The sequence below is a fragment of the Arabidopsis thaliana genome, chromosome 2 (assembly GCF_000001735.4).
Source record: "Arabidopsis thaliana chromosome 2, partial sequence".
Lineage (NCBI taxonomy): Eukaryota > Viridiplantae > Streptophyta > Magnoliopsida > Brassicales > Brassicaceae > Arabidopsis > Arabidopsis thaliana.
Window position 1 is genome coordinate 15,191,898 of NC_003071.7, and position 12,219 is coordinate 15,204,116.

The 12,219-nt window shown below is 38.5% G+C and overlaps 6 protein-coding genes and 1 long non-coding RNA gene across 10 annotated transcripts; 3 read left to right on the top strand and 4 right to left on the bottom strand.

Moving 5' to 3' along the window:
• Positions 1–582: 582 nt before the first annotated feature.
• Positions 583–1,801, top strand: AT2G36220 (uncharacterized protein). The gene has a single exon (NM_129180.2). It carries the CDS (start codon positions 659–661, stop codon positions 1,448–1,450), a length of 792 nt encoding a protein of 263 aa, NP_565838.1. The 5' UTR covers positions 583–658; the 3' UTR covers positions 1,451–1,801.
• AT2G08780 lies at positions 869–1,712 on the bottom strand. Its single transcript, NR_140408.1, has one exon. It is a non-coding gene; the product is annotated as an other RNA (long non-coding RNA).
• Positions 1,797–3,661, bottom strand: APG10 (Aldolase-type TIM barrel family protein). Its single transcript, NM_129181.4, has 7 exons — positions 3,451–3,661; positions 3,145–3,352; positions 2,956–3,041; positions 2,771–2,872; positions 2,541–2,674; positions 2,370–2,418; positions 1,797–2,154 (listed from the first exon to the last, which is right to left on the bottom strand). The coding sequence occupies exons 1-7, from the start codon at positions 3,610–3,612 to the stop codon at positions 1,981–1,983; spliced, it is 915 nt and encodes a 304-aa protein (NP_181165.1). The 5' UTR covers positions 3,613–3,661; the 3' UTR covers positions 1,797–1,980.
• Positions 3,662–3,710: 49 nt separating this feature from the next.
• On the top strand, positions 3,711–5,435 carry AT2G36240 (pentatricopeptide (PPR) repeat-containing protein). The gene has a single exon (NM_129182.6). The coding sequence runs from the start codon at positions 3,766–3,768 to the stop codon at positions 5,257–5,259; it is 1,494 nt and encodes a 497-aa protein (NP_181166.3). The 5' UTR covers positions 3,711–3,765; the 3' UTR covers positions 5,260–5,435.
• Positions 5,436–5,471: 36 nt separating this feature from the next.
• On the bottom strand, positions 5,472–8,706 carry FTSZ2-1 (Tubulin/FtsZ family protein). Of its 4 annotated transcripts, none has more exons than NM_001336589.1 (7): positions 8,572–8,706; positions 7,403–7,944; positions 6,938–7,237; positions 6,762–6,852; positions 6,336–6,460; positions 6,041–6,133; positions 5,472–5,958 (listed from the first exon to the last, which is right to left on the bottom strand). In NM_001336589.1, the coding sequence occupies exons 2-7, from the start codon at positions 7,790–7,792 to the stop codon at positions 5,764–5,766; spliced, it is 1,194 nt and encodes a 397-aa protein (NP_001323531.1). In that variant the 5' UTR covers positions 7,793–7,944; positions 8,572–8,706; the 3' UTR covers positions 5,472–5,763. The 4 variants fall into 4 exon arrangements, with proteins under 4 accessions (NP_001323531.1, NP_565839.1, NP_973612.1 ...); NM_129183.2 differs by having other exon boundaries at positions 7,403–8,119; NM_201883.1 differs by having other exon boundaries at positions 7,403–8,119; positions 8,234–8,647.
• A 638-nt stretch (positions 8,707–9,344) lies between these two features.
• Positions 9,345–9,927, bottom strand: AT2G36255 (Defensin-like (DEFL) family protein). Its single transcript, NM_001036414.2, has 2 exons — positions 9,771–9,927; positions 9,345–9,683 (listed from the first exon to the last, which is right to left on the bottom strand). The coding sequence occupies exons 1-2, from the start codon at positions 9,829–9,831 to the stop codon at positions 9,505–9,507; spliced, it is 240 nt and encodes a 79-aa protein (NP_001031491.1). The 5' UTR covers positions 9,832–9,927; the 3' UTR covers positions 9,345–9,504.
• Positions 9,928–10,748: 821 nt separating this feature from the next.
• AT2G36260 (Iron-sulfur cluster biosynthesis family protein) lies at positions 10,749–11,806 on the top strand. The gene is made up of 3 exons (NM_129184.3): positions 10,749–11,030; positions 11,341–11,458; positions 11,534–11,806. The coding sequence occupies exons 1-3, from the start codon at positions 10,889–10,891 to the stop codon at positions 11,601–11,603; spliced, it is 330 nt and encodes a 109-aa protein (NP_181168.1). The 5' UTR covers positions 10,749–10,888; the 3' UTR covers positions 11,604–11,806.
• The last annotated feature ends 413 nt before the right edge of the window (positions 11,807–12,219 follow it).

Genomic DNA, 12,219 nt, shown 5'->3' on the forward strand with positions numbered 1-12,219 from the left:
TGGATCCAACCCCTTGAAAAGGAAGAATCGGCCGCCAAAAAAATGAGACCGAATCTTTTATCATGCTGGATTATGAATGTATACACACGTAATTGAGCCAAAACTAATCATAAATAGTTCTATACTTCAGAAAATAAAAATCAAAATACAAACAGTTAGTTAGCATCGTTTAGCTGGGTTTTTTTTTTTTCAATTCCAACTTGAATCAATTAAACTGATAGCTTTGGATAATACTGAATAAAAAAACCTTGTCACTAATTTGACGAAACATGAAGAAAGATTATAAAAAAATATTAAAATCTATCGAAAATAATTATATTTATCTACAAAACAATTTTTCCCGATTTAGTCATTTCTTAACAGTTACAAATATCCAAATCATATTTTATAATATTAAAAAAATCATATTATATAATTCCTGATTTTCAATTTTGCATATTACGTCGACACTTCGTCCTCCGGGTTTTCCGAGCACAAGTCCTAATCAAACAATAAGAAGACAAAAAGAAAAATAAAATCTGAAAAAGAACCTTTGCTCTTTGTTAATATAAAAAGCCCTACTCTCGCATCCAACGTTTCTTCACCTCTAATTCTTCTCACTAAAAATATCAAAAGCTTTCACATTACAATATCTCCCTCTCTCTACACAAAGCTCTCTATGCCACAAGTCGATATAGAAGCCTTTGTTTCTTCAGTATGCATCGGTGGCTCCGACCACCGCAAGATCGTATGCGAAACCCTCGCCGACGACTCAACGATCCCACCTTATTACAACAACTCCGCCGTTAGTCCGAGTGATTTCCCACCGGAATCTTATTTCTTGTCAAACGATGCTCAGCTAGAGTGGCTCAGCGACAACGCCTTCTTTGATCGTAAAGACTCACAAAAAGGAAACTCTGGGATTCTCAATTCTAATCCCAACTCGAATCCAAGCTCGCAACGGTTCTTACTAAAATCCAAAGCGTCGATCATCGGTTTGCCTAAACCGCAGAAAACGTGTTTCAACGAGGCAAAGCAACGGAGACACGCGGGCAAGAACCGGGTCATCTTGAAACGGGTCGGGTCAAGGATAAAGACGGATATTTCGCTTCTGGAACCTTCTTCTCCTAAAGTCTCTTGCATCGGTAGAGTGAGATCCAGAAGAGAACGCAGCCGCCGTATGCACCGTCAAAAATCAAGTCGGGTCGAACCGGTAAACCGGGTTAAGAAACCCGGGTTTATGGCGAGTTTCAGAGCTATTTTCAGGATCAAAGGCGGCTGCAAAGACGTGTCAGCGCGTGAGACTCACACGTCGACGAGAAACACACACGACATCAGGAGCCGACTTCCTGCGGAAGCTGATGAGAAGTCGGTATTCGACGGCGGAGAACCGGTGGTACCCGGTTTGGGTGGGATGACGCGTTTCGCATCTGGTAGAAGAGCGGATTTGTTGGGTGGTGGAGGATGTTGACGCGGCGGATGACAAGTGTAATACATGTGGGGTCCAGTTATATAGTGTTTTAAGTCCCAGGGGGAAAGTAGAAGAAATAGTACTTTAGTTGTCTTGTCTGATTTTTTTGAGTGGAACTCGTTTTGAAAAGTCGTTGGTGATGACGTGGCAGCTGATCAACGTTTTTATTCAGAAAGAAACACGGCAACGCGAAAGCGGTGATTTCACACCCACCGCACTGTTTTTGTATTCTTCTAGTTTCCGTTGTAAATAGTTCAGTTTAAATGTTATTATATCTGTATATGCTATTGTCAAACAAAATGTATTTGTTTCTGTTTACGTGTTGTTGGAATGCGATTTTCCTTGATGAGTAGTAGTCAAACCAAACCATAAACTTGATTAATCGAAAAAATATTCAAAATTGACAAATTCTTGAAGAGTTTAGAAAGAAGCACAAAAGTTTAAAGCTGAAGATTAATGTTGCAAATATTGAAGCTTAAGGTTTGGGGTAATGCAAATAAAAAAGATGAGCAAAGGTGAAAATGGCGATATCAATGGAGTGAGTGCTGCTTGTGATGCCAAGCGACGACGTCTTTGTATGGAAGATTTCCCCCGAAAATGTCTAAGGCACTTCCCACTGTTACATCTACACGTCCCTTTCCTGCGTCCTTGATCCTCTCTACATCATCCATTACCGTCACACCTCCCGCATAAGTTACTGGAATCTGTCAAGGTCAAAAAACATTTAAGATCAAGCTCAAATGAACAAGTTTGCAATCGAGCTTATCTCTATGTCTAAAGTGAAGTATAACGACTACATCTAATCCAATTCCGGTTTCACTAACATCACAAGCATTTTGAATAGAGTGAAGTTCTGTTAATTATCGTTAAGTCCATAAGATTAGTTCCGAATCATAAGAAACTGCATGTTATTACTCACCGGAGAGTAGTTGCCAAGCAATGCTACAAGCTCTTCATCGATCCCTAGCCTTTGAGAGAAGAAGTGTTAACACCACTGATCAGTACATACTGACTAAATACTGTATTTTCAATGCAAAACGAATTTACTCTAAGACACTAAAATCACAGCGTTGAGATATTTAAAGCTTACTTCTTTCCTTCAACGTCTACGCCATGCACCAGAAACTCATCTGAAAATCCTCCAAGAAACTCCAATGATTTCTCGTCAAGGATGACGTCGCTGAACTTCTGCCATCTATCAGTAACAATTGCGTATCTTCCATCCTGCGCAACAAAATAACCATATAAATACCTCAAATGCCGATCTTCTTTTCATGACCAATAACATTAAACTGAAGATGAAACTAGTCAGAGAATCACCTTCTTTCTGCAGCTAAGGTCCAATATCAGTCTTTGTTTCCCAACAATGCTCACAATATCTTTGAGTCTTTCAAGATCAATCTTTCCATTGTTAAATACATACTGAAATACAAAACGAAAACATAATTATCATCAGCTATACTTACTATGATAACATATTCAATCAAGCTAGATGACAGCTATACCGAAGTGACAATGACATGGCTTGCTCCCTCCTCAATATAACTCATGCAATTCTCAGAATTGATTCCACCTCCAACTTGCAAACCGCCTAGAATTCATCATCTTGTATCATATATAACACATCAAAACTTTACATTTCAAATTCAAACAATATAAAACAAACACCATGTGACATTCAACTAAACACATACCAGGATAAGCATGTAATGCTCCAATAGCTGCAGCTTGGCTTAAAGGGTCTGCTCCAAGCATTATCACATGACCACCCGTAAGCCCATCTTCTTTGTACATCTTTGCATACTCTTCCGCAGACTTATCCGATTCAAAATTCGTAACGAGAACTGAACCATCCTCTTTCAAGTCACGAAGTGTGGATCCAACTATCTGTTTCACTTTTCCCTATCGAAAATCACATCACACAGAGATAGATCCATAAATGAATTCACTGCACTCAACAGCCAGTGAGGATTTTCTAATCGGTGAAATTGATTTCATACCTTATGAATATCGATGCACGGACGGAATTGAACAGCAGATATGAGCTGAACCCTCGATGGTTTAGAGACTCTGAGATGCTTGATGAACAGAGAGCTCTGATTCTTCTTCTGGAACCAAGTGAGACCACCATTGGAGTATAATTGGGAGCTCAAAGTTCTCATCTTTGGAACTGAAACTGTAATCAGTAAGCACCAGTGACGTATCTGGTTCTAGATATTCTAGGGTTTAGATATCGGTTTATTCCGGTTTGGTTTAAAATTGGAAATCGATAAAAATGCCCAACATTTATCGATTCGTTTGACAAACAGAGAGTGATGCGATGGAACAAGAAGAACGTTATCAGTCTCGTCTCAAAGTCTCATCATCTTCCGGCGCCGATTACGCCACCGTTACCTGAGATTTACCGAATACCTAATCCTCCACCAAAGCTTCCGGAGATCTCAATTCCTCCGACACTTACGCTCTCTCCATCTCCCAAACACTCCAATTTCGTCAATTTCCTCGAGAACAATCTCCCTCACCATCAAACACTAACGCCACAAACTCTTCTTGGATTCCTCCGTTCCAAGATCCGTAACCATCCGCTCTACGCTCATTATGACTTCGCCGTCTTTAATTGGGCAGCTACACTCGACACTTTCCGTCATGATCACGATTCTTTCCTCTGGATGTCGAGATCACTCGCCGCCACGCACCGGTTTGACGATCTTTATCGTCTTCTCTCTTTTGTAGCTGCGAATCCATGTCCTTGTTCCTCAGGTATATTCTCTTGTCCAGAGCTTGAACCTATTTTCCGATCCGCCATTGATGCGTATTGTAGAGCTAGGAAAATGGATTATGCTTTGTTAGCGTTTGATACTATGAAGAGATTGATCGATGGTAAACCAAATGTTGGAGTTTATAACACTGTTGTGAATGGATATGTGAAATCTGGAGATATGGATAAGGCTTTAAGGTTTTACCAGAGGATGGGAAAGGAAAGAGCAAAGCCAGATGTATGCACGTTTAACATTCTCATCAATGGTTATTGTAGAAGCTCTAAGTTTGATTTGGCATTGGATTTGTTCAGGGAGATGAAGGAGAAAGGTTGTGAACCGAATGTGGTTAGCTTCAACACTCTTATTAGAGGGTTTTTGAGCAGTGGTAAAATCGAGGAAGGTGTTAAAATGGCTTATGAGATGATTGAGCTAGGTTGTAGATTCTCAGAAGCTACTTGTGAGATTCTTGTTGATGGGTTGTGTAGAGAAGGTCGGGTTGACGATGCTTGTGGATTGGTGCTCGATCTTTTGAACAAGAGGGTTTTACCTAGTGAGTTTGATTATGGTAGTTTGGTTGAGAAACTCTGCGGAGAAAACAAGGCGGTTAGAGCAATGGAGATGATGGAGGAGCTGTGGAAGAAAGGCCAAACCCCATGTTTCATTGCTTGTACTACACTCGTCGAAGGGTTGAGGAAATCAGGAAGAACAGAGAAAGCGTCAGGGTTTATGGAGAAGATGATGAATGCAGGAATTCTTCCCGATAGTGTGACATTTAACTTGCTTCTTCGGGATCTCTGCAGTTCTGATCATTCTACTGATGCAAACAGATTGAGACTTTTGGCATCAAGCAAAGGATATGAACCCGATGAGACAACGTACCATGTTTTGGTTTCGGGGTTCACGAAAGAAGGGAGAAGAAAGGAAGGAGAAGTTCTAGTGAACGAGATGTTGGATAAAGATATGTTGCCTGATATCTTTACATATAATAGATTGATGGATGGCTTGTCCTGCACTGGAAAATTCTCAAGGAAACAAGTCCGGATGTTGTAACCTGTGTTTGATCTGTGTAAACTAGACCCAAGCTATATCTATGTATCAACAAATTTTATTTTGAACATATGAAATGGAAACCAAGTTGGTTCTTTGTTTGGTTGCTGCACATTGCCACAGAATCATGCGTCGGAGATGAACTTTTTTTATTCGAAAGTCACAGTTGTTTGCTGGTATATCGCTATTGATTTTTTTATTAACTGAATGAAAAATGACAATAATTTCTGCTAAAACTCTCATAATCTTATAAGTATGTTTATGGTTCGAGAAGTGTGATTCTTCTTCTCCTTTTTTGTTTTGGAAGTGACATAGAGAGAAACTCCGATTTCTAAAACAACCTATTCAAGAACACGACCAGAGGCAGTGACAGAACATATACACACCCACACAGATTCTTGATCATACATCAACACATCTTGCTGTATCCCAGAAGGCAGTACCAGACTACCAGTACACACACGTTTGTTATTGCTGCAGTGTGCAGGGTAGTGATTAGATTGGGCTTTAGACTCGGGGATAACGAGAGCTGCCTTTCTTCTTCAAGAACTCTGGGATCTCCACTGAACCGCTTTCTCTAAAGGAAGAAGAGGGTCTTCTTGTAGCTCCAACTGACGCAGCATCTGCTTGTACCATCTGAACTGTTCGTCCTTCTCCCTCTTCTTGTCGTTTGAAACCCGTAGCTATCAGGGTTATGCTTACCTTTTACCAAAAAAAACATCAATTCTATCATCTCTAGAGGTCTTATCTATGTTTAGTAGAAGAAACATTATAAAGGACATACTTGACCGCTGAGGGCTGGATCTACAACAGCACCGAATATAAGATTGGCAGTTGGATCGACAAGATCATATATTACTTCTGCAGCAGCATTTACCTACACAAGACCAAAGTGTATGAAAAACTATAGAGCATCTTAGGGGTATGAAGCAAAATCAGGCTTTGCTCTAAGTTGTCTATGGAAGGAAGAAAATAAATGATTTTAACACCCTGTCAATGCGTCTCTCAAGATCCAGTTATTGTTTATGGATCTATCGACATAGAGATAAGAAACAAAGATGAGAGAGAGAGACAAAAACCTCAAACAATGTCAAGTCACTTCCGCCAGTAATGTTCCAAACAATTCCAGTGGCTCTCTCAATCCCAATATCTAACAAAGGAGATTGGATTGCATTTAGCGCAGCATCTCTTGCCCGACTCTTTCCTGAATGATTACAAGTAGCATGAAAGAATCAGCACGTTGCAAACAAAACAAAACCTTGCGCAAAAGAAGTTCAAGGTTCATGACTTTGATTATTACATCATGACATAGATGCACAATAGTTGAGTAACAGTGAATATAATATGGTCATTTTCAGTATCCCAGTCACTAGACTGGTTTCTTTGCCACACCAATCTACTAGCTCATTAGTTCAATTAGACTATTTCGACACATATCTAGTGACTAATGGTTCTGCTTATGAAACTATGCAGCTAAATGAGCTTATCCATCATTCCAAACTTACCTGTCGCAGTTCCTATTCCCATCAATGAAGACCCCGCATTTGCCATTATAGCTCTCACATCAGCAAAATCCACATTCACCAAACCAGGAATCTACAAATCAAGGACAAACGTAGCTGGTAAATCATTTGCCATACACAAAAAAATGATCACAGGATGCCCATAAGAAAAGCTATACCGTAATGATATCAGATATCCCACGAACCCCCTGACGGAGTATATCATCAGCTAGATTAAATGCTTCTGTTACCGGAGTAGACTGAGAGACAGCTGTAAGCAACTTGTCATTTGGAATGACGATGAGAGTGTCAACATTGTCTCTGAGAGATGCAAGCCCTTCTTGAGCCTGAACAGTTCTTCTTCGACCCTCAAACGAGAAAGGCGTAGTGGCAATACCAACTGTCAATATACCCATCGCCTTGGCAATTCCTGCAATTACAGGGGCTGCACCAGTGCCAGTTCCACCGCCCATTCCAGCCTATAAAATGATGAAGAGACATATAAACCTCACTCTTTTGGACAGATGGAGACCAGAACTAGCTGATAAGTGATTGACAAATGACACATACCTCTTTTTCTACAATCAAAGTTTATAACTAAGAAGAACAAATGCAATAGTAATAATAAAGATTTGAGGACATACTGTGACAAAGACCATATCTGAGCCATAAAGAGCTTCTTCAATAACTTCTTTGCTCTCTCTAGCAGCATTCATACCGATTTCTGGATTTCCTCCAGCACCTAAACCCCTAGTCAACTCCTTACCAATTTGTAACCTATTATCAGGCAAAACAGGAGACATTCTCATAGCCTGGATATCAGTGTTGACAATCCAGAACTCCACACCTGACATTTCACTCTCTATCATACGATTCACAGCATTTGATCCACCACCTCCCACACCAATAACCTTAATCCTCGCCTCATTGTAGTTACTCGGAGCAGATGGCTCTTCAAAATCCTCGACAACAGGTCCAGAAGACGTTTCCTTTCTTGGATTGACTATTGTACTAGTCCCTTCACCTCTAAGCATAGATATTTCCGGGTGAAGGTTCAAGAAAGGATCTTGAGCTTGGCTTTGGTAATGCCGTGGAGAGTTTCTGATTGGAGAAGATTCAGATTTCTGAGCGGCAACAACAACTCGGTTTTTCTTACTGTCAATCGTTCTAATGGAGTTCAACCTGCCTAAATGATTCTCCGGTAAAACATTCTTTCTAAGAACAGTTAGTAACCGAGAATCCGAAGGAGTAAAACACGGTGAAACGTAAGTTGCCATAATGAGACCAATCACTGCAGGACTTTACAAAATTCAGAACCAAAAGACTAAATCCAATTCCACTGATTACTTCCCTAACAAGACCTGTTCATAAAAAGCTAAATGGTCAAACCCAAAGCTCTCAATTTAGAGTTATATGATTCAGCCACAAAGTAAAACACGAAATCCACAAAGTAGCCACAAAGCAGTGTGATTTACATTCATAAAGTTAACATAAACAAAACCCAGTCGCATCTATGCTCCATTGTTAACCAGCAATAGATATCAAATCCTCAGAAATTGAGAATCAGTGGATGGTTTAAGACTTAGAAGAATGAAACAAGTGAGGAACCACAAAACCCAAATTAAACTAAAATGCTTTTTCCCATTACGAATTGAAGAAATTGAAGATGGGTATTGCGAAGTTTGCAGCATTACATGAAAACAAAGTAGAGAAATGGAAGAACACTGAGAAAAGCTTAGATTTTTGGGTAAATACAGTAAGATGGAGGACGAAATCAAAAGGATAAAGCTGGAGGGAAGTGGAGAAGAGAAACCTGAGAGTAGCAGAGGAAACCTGGAAGAAGAGTTGGGAGAGAAAAAGTGTGAATTGAACAAGGAGCTCAAGGTCTGGAGGAAACCCACGAAACGGAGGGTTTTGGTGTTTTCTGACTAGTAAATATCTCAAATTCATTAAACCCCCAATAATTAAAAAATATATAAAAAATGCTTTTGTTCATAAAATTTTTATTTTTATTTTGGTAAAATTTTGTTCCAATTTATCACTGTTATGTTGGTGTTGGTAAGAAAAAAAACTATGGGAAATGATTGTACTTTAAATTTCATTTCATGTACTTTCATTGAATTTTTTGTGTAAATTTGCTAAATGAATTTTATGAAGGAAACAAAAAAAATTACAAGAAAAATGTGGTGGCTACATTACATAGTTGGAACAATAATGTCATCATTTGAATTAACTAAAAACAAAAAGCAACTCTAGTCGTTACGGCAAAAGAGTTTCGAGGTTGTGATATTCCTTTATGTTTCATGGTTTAGGAATATGGTTTTGAACTTTTGATTAGAGTTTTCCTTGTACTTTACTTCTTTTGAGTTTAGGTTAAGAGTTCTATTACTATTAGGAGTTGATTTGGTGTTATAGATAAGACTCATTAGCCTTTGTTCAACAAAAAATAGCACATACATATAGATTAATGACAAGAATGAAGAAAAAGAAGAGGACATATATATAGGAGAGATAATGGAACACCAAAAGCAAACATAATAAACAGATTTAATCTTACATTCATTTATCGCATCAGCTACATTTACGGTGCTGATGCAAATTTATTGAAAGCGATAAAATAAAAACACACAAACATGGAACACACATGTAGATATGTGACATTGATCATAAGCAATGCACACATTATTTAGGTACTGATACACAATTATTCACGTTTCATATTTGGTTTTGCGTCCGGATGAGATACTTAACAAGGTCCGTAGCAGTGACAGTGCGTCTCGTTGTCTTCCACTTCACATGCCCCAAACCAAGTTGTGTTGGTTGCCCTGCAAAGAAGGTCACACAATTTTGAGCCGTCAACTTTAACACACACACCCTCTTGAGCTTCACCTTTAAAGCATGTTTGGGCTACCGCCTTTGGGAGTCCTGTTTTAACCATTCTCACATTAATCTTTTCACATCCATATCGATATTAATATAGGACAAAGGAAGTTAAGAAAATCTTAAAATTACCATTAGAAACCAACAAGATGATCATCAAGAGAGCAGAGAAGTTAACTATGAGCTTTGCCATATTTCTTTGTTGTTGTTTTGTGTTTGCTTCTTCTTCTTTTTTTAATAGAGCAGAGATTGATGAGCTTGTAGCTAACTATTTGAAAGCATAGAATCATTTATAGGGCAAACTCGTTGACTTTTATTTCTTCTATTTGAATCCAAGACATATATAGTTTATTAGTTTTTGTGTAATATGGATTAATGTATATAATGTCGCCATAATTTGAATTGCTAGTTGACAAAACAGAAATGAATTGCACGATCCACCCAATGTCTCGCTAATGATCTCTCTATGTTGCATCCAAATTGTAACAATTTTTTATATAGCAACATATTATAATTTTAATGTCATTATTTTGGCCCAACTAAAATTCAAGGGATGAGGATAAAGTATATAGAACACCAAACCTTGTATCATACGTATGAATACACAGAAATAGTTAAATATAATTATTGAAGTGTTCTTAGTAAAGTGCCTTGACTCAACTTAACATAATGAGCACATATAATGACATTGATATTGTATTGACTCTTTGTTTCATATGATACTATACCAAATAAATTTCTTATTATATAAAATGTTTTCATAACAATTTGACATGTCGCATAATTATAATCTCATGTTTTGCGATTAGCTTTTCCGCCAAAAAATGCTATATAACCAGAGGCTTAGAGTGAGAATAAAACAAGAAACAAATCAAACACAACAATTTTCCGCTTGTAAATGTGATCGTAGCCTTGGAGGACTTATAACTTAGGGTTCATGGGAGAATGTTAGTGGACGAATACGGGAGCGTTGACACGTTTGGTAGTTATTATTATGTTGTGTAATTAAGACTTTTTCTGGAAGCTAGATCGTTTCATCATCCCATATTCAATACAAACTTTATATATTACTAATACTAATTCTTTCGGGCTTTACAGGCCTAAACAGTTCTTAAGACTTGTTCACTAAATTATATATTAAAGTACAATGGCTCTTTAAATATCAACTTGTAACAAATTTGCTTGGACGTCTTCTTCCTCTCTGAAAAATCTTTAGCACAAATTTGAAATCCTCGAATATTTGGTCGGCGATGAGAAAGCAAGTATTAGCATTGAGTGACACGGCGGCTGCGAGGATTCGCCAACTTCTGCAGCATCAGCAAAAACCTTTCCTCCGCCTTGCTGTTGAAGCCAAAGGATGCAATGGCCTATCTTACGTCCTCAATTACGCCCGTAATTTCCATTTTTTCCCACATATATATTTCTTTTTTGTTGATTTTTTCCTCATAAATTATGTTGATATATATTTGATGCTCATGATGAGGAGGGAGTTCATATTGATTAGAGAGATGTATGTAATAATTAAAGGCACATATTCTATCAGGTTCAGAGTCAAGTTTTAGGGTAGGTTTTGTCACCTTCCTAGGAACCTAAGACCTTTTGTTTTGTAGCACTTTTGAGAACTTTTAATAGATGACTTAAATGTGTCCTGACTCCTGAGGCTTCCTATTTGGCGTTGTTCTGCTATGATCTTTGTTTTCAGAGGAGAAAGGGAAGTTTGATGAGGTGGTCGAGGAGAAAGGTGTAAAGATCCTTGTGGATCCAAAGGCGGTGATGCATGTGATTGGGACAGAGATGGATTTCGTGGACGATAAGCTTAGGTTTGTGCCCTTTCACGTGCCAATCTTGACACTCTCTTTATTCATGGTAAACATGTTTGCATTGTATTGGCACAGGTCTGAGTTTGTGTTCGTCAATCCAAACGCGACAAAGTGTGGATGTGGTGAGTCATTCACGACAACATGAAAGGCAAAATTACACATATAACATAATAAGACATATATAACTCTATTACTCTACCACAGTAGTCGATGAAATTTGCTTTGTAAATACAACTATCTTAAGGCTGTCTTCCGTGTAGGTTCGCAATTTGCGACGTTTGCGATGATTTAATGTAATGTGAATAAGTGTGTGTGGAAATGGGTTTCGTTTCTACGTATTACTCTGGATTTCTTACGACTTCAACAAACCAATGAAATTTTGACATCAAAAATAACTCCGACATAAAAATTGGCCAAGTCGGAAACATTTTACGATAAATAAAAACCCCACACTGAAGCCTGGTAAAAAAAAGTGGGTAGAAATGTGAGTGTGGTTGATTACTCTAGCCCGGTTAAAGTCAGCCACTTTAAAACACAAACATCTTCCTCTACAAGATTCTCACACTCTCTCTCTCACTCACACAAAAGAAGAAGAAGAAAAGATTCTGGCAAAAAGATTCATCCTCCATTCCTCCTCCTCTGACGATATCACCGATCAACAGCTCGGAGATTCCACTTCCGACGGCTGCTACGTCATCAAGAAGGTTGAGAGAACTGTGTGCAAGAAGAAACAGGGCTGGCGTGGTAAATCCATCAAGACA

Bases quoted from the DNA above. Each gene is read 5' to 3' on its own strand.
- AT2G36240 (NM_129182.6), top strand. From the start codon at position 3,766: ATGCGATGGAACAAGAAGAACGTTATCAGTCTCGTCTCAAAGTCTCAT.
- FTSZ2-1 (NM_129183.2), bottom strand. From the start codon at position 8,035: ATGGCAACTTACGTTTCACCGTGTTTTACTCCTTCGGATTCTCGGTTA. The intron at 6,853-6,937 runs GTATAGCTTTTC...CTTGATTTGTAG, and splicing joins GGATATCTGATATCATTACG to ATTCCTGGTTTGGTGAATGT. The intron at 6,134-6,335 runs GTTTTTGTCTCT...GGTCTTGTGTAG, and splicing joins GTGACTTGACATTGTTTGAG to GTAAATGCTGCTGCAGAAGT.
- AT2G36260 (NM_129184.3), top strand. From the start codon at position 10,889: ATGAGAAAGCAAGTATTAGCATTGAGTGACACGGCGGCTGCGAGGATT. The intron at 11,031-11,340 runs GTAATTTCCATT...CTTTGTTTTCAG, and splicing joins TTACGTCCTCAATTACGCCC to AGGAGAAAGGGAAGTTTGAT. The intron at 11,459-11,533 runs GTTTGTGCCCTT...GTATTGGCACAG, and splicing joins TTCGTGGACGATAAGCTTAG to GTCTGAGTTTGTGTTCGTCA.
- AT2G36220 (NM_129180.2), top strand. From the start codon at position 659: ATGCCACAAGTCGATATAGAAGCCTTTGTTTCTTCAGTATGCATCGGT.
- APG10 (NM_129181.4), bottom strand. From the start codon at position 3,612: ATGAGAACTTTGAGCTCCCAATTATACTCCAATGGTGGTCTCACTTGG. The intron at 3,042-3,144 runs GTATGTGTTTAG...GATGAATTCTAG, and splicing joins AGCATTACATGCTTATCCTG to GCGGTTTGCAAGTTGGAGGT. The intron at 2,873-2,955 runs GTATAGCTGTCA...TTTGTATTTCAG, and splicing joins GCCATGTCATTGTCACTTCG to TATGTATTTAACAATGGAAA.
- AT2G36255 (NM_001036414.2), bottom strand. From the start codon at position 9,831: ATGGCAAAGCTCATAGTTAACTTCTCTGCTCTCTTGATGATCATCTTG. The intron at 9,684-9,770 runs GTAATTTTAAGA...TGGTTAAAACAG, and splicing joins CATCTTGTTGGTTTCTAATG to GACTCCCAAAGGCGGTAGCC.